At 42.8% G+C, this 7,360-nt stretch overlaps 1 protein-coding gene across 1 annotated transcript in view; it reads left to right on the top strand.

The window, feature by feature from the left end:
- FRZB (frizzled-related protein) overlaps positions 1–4,450 on the top strand; it is an 8,755-nt gene extending 4,305 nt beyond the window's left edge. The window contains exons 2-5 of the mRNA XM_010076877.1: positions 150–215; positions 2,252–2,456; positions 2,696–2,759; positions 4,340–4,450. Of these exons, the coding sequence (XP_010075179.1) occupies positions 150–215; positions 2,252–2,456; positions 2,696–2,759; positions 4,340–4,450 (446 nt within the window). The remainder of the gene's footprint in view (positions 1–149; positions 216–2,251; positions 2,457–2,695; positions 2,760–4,339) is intronic.
- Positions 4,451–7,360: the final 2,910 nt, after the last annotated feature.

Here is a 7,360-nt window from a genome sequence, read left to right as displayed (position 1 = left end):
ATGCCCTGTGGTTTGTGGTATTTCACTTGTCTGTAATAAACAAGGCAATTCAGGGAAATTTTTGTTAGGTGTGAGCTTGGGGTTTCAGGGAAATTGTCACTTGAACAATACACTCTTTTATTTCTAAACAAAGCTTTCTGTTTTTACAGAGCGCTGCAAATGCAAGCCTATAAAAGCTACCCAGAAGACCTACCTACGCAACAATTACAACTACGGTAAGAACAGCTGCATGGCCAATGCTTTTAAGGCTGCAGTAAGGGGAAAATTGTCATTCAAAAAGCCAACAGTCCCACTTACTGGTGGTTAATTCAATGGTACTTATTGCAGAAGGAGGATTTGGCCTGAAACATTTCCAAATTAGAAGGAGGGAAGTGATTAGTTTATTATGTTAGTACAAGAGTGTCTTTGTTGACGTTGAGTGGTATTTCAGTGTCAGCGCAGGCATTTGGGGTTGATGCGCTTCTTTAGTGTGAAAAGTGATGGGACAGAAATGGTGCTGTGGGTTGCTCTTCGATTTCCAGCTCCAATATGCTCTGCTTTTGCAGGAAAGGATGTTTTTACTAACTTCCATGTCTACAAACTGTCCGCGGGATCTAACAGGCATACCTGGTTCTTTCCTTCTCACATACAGAAGCCAGCAATGAGCATCTTGCCAGCTGGTTTATGCTGTCAGCAACACCTGCAAAAGAGCACCGTGTCCGTGTCATGTCTTGTCTTGTCCAGATTGTCCTGGCCTTCAGGCATATCACGGGTCCAGGCTGCTACGTTTCTTCATGCTGTTTGTTTTCAGCAAATCAGGCTGATGAAGCCAGTGAATACGTATCACAGGAATTGAACAATTGGGCCTGTCTTTTTTCCCATTAATCATGTGAATAGCCTTAGGCTCAGTGAACTTAAAGACTTGATTTAAAGGGTAGTGATTGTGTAATATTTGTTAAGATTATGCGTTTGTACAACTCTTGTCAGATCAGCTTCTTTTAAAAATAGATCCTGTTAGCAGCTAAAAAATTACAATTGTATTCAAGCACCGTTGTTATTTTTTAGGTGACTGGTTGGTTTATGTTGTTTTGGTGGATTTGATTGGAAAATAATTACAGAGTGACTGTTTTCTAGTCAGTGCCTGCACGTGGTAGTCGGTGAGGATGCTACTGCCCATCTTTTCAAGCTTTAGAAATTAAAGAGGTTTCGAAGTGCATTTGAAATAACTCCAAACTAAAGCACGATCTTGCTTTGGAATCTTAAAAGGCTTTAAGAAAGTGCATCACTTGGGGTGAGTTGTGTATATTAAATGCACAATTGATTAATTGTTGGCGGCTGTATTTAATGGTGGCTGCAAAATGTGCTGGTTGATGGTCTTTGTGGGCAGTGCATGGGAAGAGAGGAGACGTGCAAGTCCATGGTTTTCTTTCTTTCATGTTACATTTTTCACATATGTTAGAAGAAATTGGGAATCGGGGGAATCTGCTGTTTGTAATGGAAGGGGACTTGTGTTTGCGAGCTGTGAAAGATGTGGCATTCTCTAGAGCATGACCTCTGGACTGGCTTTGTGTTCTCATGTGGTGTCAGTTCACTGGTCACCATGAGAGAAGCGAAAAGCGTTGCCTTTGAAAGGCAACTTTTCCTCCTACACAACTTAAGGCGAAAAGAAAGGGTGAGGGAGGAAAGAGTTAGACGTGTCATCAGGTCAAGATCAGGAGCATCTGGATGCATAAAGAGCAGAGCAGATTGGTGCTGGGTCACTGGAGGGAGAATAACAAAGGTAAGGGCCTGCCATCCAGCAGAAGTAGTGATATGAGAAGTTTTAAGGCACATTCACGTTCTGTGAAAGGTTGAGAGTGACAAATTAAGTTTGGTCATCTGTCCTGCAAGTGGTCAAAGAGGGAGCAGTTCCAGCTCGAGGGAGAGGGAGACTGTACAAGGAGTGAATTAAATATGTTTAAAGTGGTAAGGGCAAAGAAGAAGGGATGATAAAGTTAAAGCCCAACTTAAACAGGACATGACTCATAGAAAATCCAACTGGTACCTAACTCCTGCTCATGACCACACTATTGTGAGATATACTGAGCTACCTGGAGCCTCTTGGCGGAGGATGAAGTAATGAAGTGATGGGGGCAGGGACACTGCCAGAGTTCAGCTGAGCTTTTGATAATGGACCGTGCGAAAGACCAATCCCAGAGGTCACCAAGAAGGGCCCGGGAGTGACCTGCATTATCTGCTGCTGCTAACTACAGTCTTTGTGGCTTTTTCCCAGTCATCCGGGCTAAAGTGAAGGAGGTAAAGACTAAATGTCACGATGTCACTGCGGTAGTGGAAGTAAAGGAGATCCTCAAATCTTCCCTGGTGAACATCCCAAAGGACACTGTGAACCTGCACACGAACTCTGGCTGCCTGTGCCCACCGCTCAACGCCAATGAAGAGTACATCATTATGGGCTACGAAGATGAGGAGCGCTCCAGGTAACTCTTTCTGTGTTGTCCTTGGAGCATATTTGTTGTTGTATGTTCCGCTGCCCATAAAGCTGAACTTCAGAGCCACTGGGAAAAGAAAACTTGGTGTGACTCTCTGTACATCTCCTTAGTGGTATTCAGGGAGGACAAGGCTCTCTGCAGGCACAGAGATCTCAGTCTTGCCCGTGGTGGGTTGTATGGCCTGTGTGTGCCTGTTGATGGGGTAACTGGTTGTCTCCGCTGTGTAGGTTGCTCTTGGTGGAAGGCTCCATAGCTGAGAAATGGAAGGATCGTCTTGGTAAAAAAGTAAAGGTAAGAAAATATCTCACCAAAATTCAAACGTTGCAGATACCGTGAAACATCTACCTAATCTTTTCAAAATAAGGGAAGAAAATACACATGCTGACCCCAGTTAATTAATATCAAGTGTCAAAAAATAACTTGGTGTGTTATTTGCTGTATTACTTAGAAATGCGTGCTGAATAAACTAAAGGGATACATTGAATTACCCCAAAGTACAGCAGTGTAGAAGCAATCAAAACCTCTGTCTCAAAAAAGCAAACAGGAGGAGTGTTTTAAGTCCGTAGGCAAACTGTGCATTCTGCAACACGCACCTACTTAGCTGGGATTGTGATACTAATTGAAAACAAAAAAGAGGGCTTTACAAATATTTTCAAGTCAGAATTCTACTTTTCAGATTTAATATTCTTTAAATACAGTTCTCTTACCAAATTGTGTGGATTAGCAACTATTTTAAATTTACTTCCTGGCTTAGATGAGGGAGTTACATGATAGGAGGTCGTGTTGTAGTCAATTTGAAACAATGAGCTCAAGTATAAGCAATATATGAAAATATATTCTGATGTTTTCTAGTTTAAATATATTCTAATACCTTCCAAGTCCTGGAAGGATTGCCTTTTTATGTTTTGATGCACCGCAAAGTATCAGTAGCTTTGATGTTAGGAGTGGCTTTTTACACAGAATATTCTTTTCCTGACACAATTTCTCAGCCACTGATTTGACATAATGGTTGTGCCTGTGCAAACGACTCTCCTCTTCCACTCAACACTTTCTTCAACAGCAGTAGTGACCAGCAGGAAAATACTGTTCTGTTTGCAAAGAGAAGCTTTTCTGCGCACATTTGTCACATCCACAGAGATTACATGAGTGCAAAGATACGGGGATCTTATTCCAAGTTGTTGTTTGACTTGGCAGAATCTTATGAAATCCAGTGCTGCAGAGCAAATACCGCATTACCGCTGTGGGCTGACTTCTGCCCAGTTCCAGTTCTCAGGTGGCAGTGTCATTTGTTGGGGTTTTTTTGGGAACTTGCTCATTTTCTCACTTATTTCCTTGTGGCCTGCGACCCGCTGCCTCTTCCCCCGTGGCCGGCCTGGGGCTGCCAAGGACCACGCCGTATTGTCGCCCACTTCTCATTGTAATCTCCTTTTCCAAAAGCATCATGAGTTGTACCAACTCTGTTTATTATGTCTTTTCATACTGCGGTTGATATTACCTGGAAAAGTAAAAATTAAAAAAATATATTTCTTTTTTAATTAATAAAAATCACCTGACTATTTTTTCATCCTGCTTCCCCCAAAGACTGCACGAATAGCTTCATTTAAATTTTATTATTTAGAAGGTGAGACACTTTTGTGCTGAAGCCATCCCTGAGGCTACAAGAAAGCCAGGAAATGGTTTCTCTCTTTAAAGTGACTTCTACCGATAACCTCACATTCCACCATTTGAGCCCAGTGCAGCGTAATGCGGTGGAAAACAGCGCCGGCTTTTATTTATCTGCTGCTGTTTGTAACCAGACGCAGTTGTTTTCCGTATGACTTATTTCTTCTGCTGTAATCTCTTTTGTAATTTCTTTGCCTTTCCATACACAGCGGTGGGATCAGAAACTCCGCCACCTCGGGAAGGGGAAGGGAGAGCCTGGACACAGCGACTCAGCTCCGAAGCCCGGCAAACCTGGCAGTGCCCGACAAGCACAGAGTTAGACACGGGATGCCGGATGTTGACATGCAGTGGACTATCTACCAAGACTTCATTGTTGGAGCAGCAAAGGAGAAATTGCACTATTGCACGTTATATTCTATTGTTTACTACAAAATAATGTTTTAGCTTATATTAGTTTTTATTCTCCCTCTTGTTTTCTGCCTTTTGTTTTTTTCTCGGATGTGTGCAAGCTCTGGAAATATATATTTTTTTTCTGTTGCTAAGAACTGTATAAAACTGCCCTTATGAGATGGGGAAAGACAAGGACATGTTGAAATTACCATTTTTATCTCCTGGATCTTTTTAGGGAGAAAATTCTGATGCAGGCAGGAATGGGATCGGGGGCAAAGACCATTACTTAGCGTCATGACTCACCCCGGCTTCCCCCTTTCACTCTTTCTTGGTCGCTGTTTGCAGAAACTCCCTGTGTTGAGGGGAGGTTGTTGATTTGGTTTTCAGTGCATAGTTTTTTATTCTGAAATATAAAAAAAATGATGTTAAGAGAACTGTTTGAATCAGTACACCTTTGCTAAGTTTTGTTACTCGTAAATAAACCACTTGTGTAAGCCAAAGTCTAACTTAAAGTATTTCCTGCGACAAACATGGTGTACTTGGACACAAGGAACCTGGGTTTTCCAGTGCTCTGGACCTTGCAGGAGAGGTCGTATCGTCCTGTTCCGCAGGGCATAATTTGTGTAATATACTGCTTCTCTTCCAACGGCAGTGTTTTTTCCCCTTTTCTTTCTTTTGTCTGCTGAGTTGTAGGAGTAGACTGACTTACCAGGCCTGCTGCTCAGTACAGGTCTGCACTTTATCCTTTTGATTTTGTGGTGTTCCTCTGAAATCTGTGCCTACATAAGCAAGTGTTCAATGCTCAGCAGAATATTTCCAATAAAAGAATTGTAGTTGTCAACACAGACCTTATCTGGCTTTTGAGCCAATGTCGTATTTTTTATATTACTGTTCCAAATACAAAAGCAAAAAACTTCATGTTTGTGCTTTTATAGAATTCTTTGCAGATAGTGCCGACATTTGAAATTGTCACTCTGTTTTTCTATTCTCTCATGCTCAAAAGAAATTAAAATGGTGTAAATAAAATAGTCTCTGCTGTTATACACGGAGGGGAACCCACTCTGCTCAAGATGCAAATTGCTGCATTCTCAGCTGTCAGTGTTGGCTTAAGTGCATGAGGGCTGCCTTTCGTTAAGAAAACAGTGTTGGATTGTTAAGTTTGAAAATACAACAATAATAAGATAACACAGAAATATTTGGGAATATTTATAATAAGCTATTTTAAGATTTCAGTTAATAAGCAGAGGTCTCAGGGCATGTTTTCCATTGGGCTGGATACCAAGCAAGTTGAAACGGAGAACTGTTCCCTGCAACACTCTGATTTTATTTTTTTTTAATTAAAAAGGGTAATTTAGGGGAAGGGTTGGGTCTGAAGGCCAGCAGTGGAATATTAATCCTCTAGCTAGGTCAGTGTTTGCCCTGGGTACTGCGTGAGCTGGCTTAGAAGCTGCAGAAGGACTTTGCATTAGAAGAATAAAAATTAGTTCAACAACAACAACAAAGCTGTTCCATTTGAAAACATCGCTGTGGTGTCTTTTGGACATTGTAGCTTGGTGCTTCTGTTCTCATCTGCTCTGTCACCTGGTTCCTGTCTTTCCCAGCCATGCTACCAGCAAGCAGGTCTCTGCCTGTGGTGCTCACAACAGGTTTGGCGAGGGGAGCATCAGCACTGCAGCAGCAAGTCCATTGTCAGTCGTATTTAATTATTGGGCTTTGGACTTATTTCTTTAAAAAAAAAAATCAGTGAATAGCAAAGAGTTAATGTAAGAAGGAAAATCTGCACAAAAAGCTGAGAAAACCGAACTTCTGAGCAATCTTGTTTACTCCTGTCCCCGTTCTCAGCACTTTCTGAAGAAATCAGAGTTTGTTATTTTACTTCTTGCTTGATTTGGTCTCATTCAAGACTCACCAACCTCTCATGCAATTTAGAATTAGAGTCTATGGTGTGAAATGTTTTTGTTTATCATCCCCAAGTTGTGTTGAGTTCACTGTCACCCCAGTCCTGCACTCAAAGTGGGTCAGTGTCTAGCACGCAATGCTTTACTCGGTTAAATTGTTTGTAAAGGTCCTGCTTCCCATCCAGCATCTGCCTCATTCCGCTCTTAAAGTAAGATACTCTTGTTTAATTTTTTTAATCCCTTTAGCTGGGGTCAAAAGGAAAATAATGCTCTTTGGGGACACAGCAAAGGAGAGAGAGAAGTAGATCTGCTTCATTAATAGACAAGGACCGATTTCGGATCATCTTCAAGTGCTTCATGTTTTATTTGCAAGGTGGAAACTCGTGCCTGTTCTCCATGCAATCACCCAGCTGATGACCAGAAAGCGAGGCAGCTGTTTTTGGTGTCGTTACCCGCTGCTGTTGTTGCATTTCCAGGCAGGAGAGGAGGGAGCGGCGGCTCCCTCTGACAAGGACAGAGGTGCCAGCGCTGGGTCTGCTCTCCCTGCAGCACGCCAGCTGGGAGGACAGGTCACCCGTGCCTCTGCCCTAGGCTAAGGGAGCAGCTGAAGAGGTAAGGGGGCAGCTTGCTGGTAAGTGCTCACCTCTGGGAGAGCACAGGCTGGGCAGCGGTGGCCCAAGAGCGCCCTGAGAGGGCTGAGCTGTGCCGCTCCCGGGCGAGGAGCATCCTGCTCCAAAGCTTCCAGCGTGGGCTGTGGTGGTGCATCCCTTTTAAATGGCTATCCACATGCTGGTGGGAATGCTGCTTTCCCTCTCTTTCCCAAGCTCTTCTATAAACAGTATAGAGACAGTGTATGCCTCCTAATCTTCCCTTTTTATCTACAGTGAAACTACTTGAGGGTCATGCTCAATCTATTATGGAAACCTTGGTAGCTATGGAAAG

The sequence above is a fragment of the Pterocles gutturalis genome, unplaced genomic scaffold (genome assembly GCF_000699245.1).
Source record: "Pterocles gutturalis isolate BGI_N339 unplaced genomic scaffold, ASM69924v1 scaffold7878, whole genome shotgun sequence".
In the NCBI taxonomy this organism is placed as follows: domain Eukaryota; kingdom Metazoa; phylum Chordata; class Aves; order Pterocliformes; family Pteroclidae; genus Pterocles; species Pterocles gutturalis.
The sequence above is the reverse complement of the archived record's forward strand: the minus strand, read 5'-3'. Positions and strand labels throughout refer to the sequence as shown.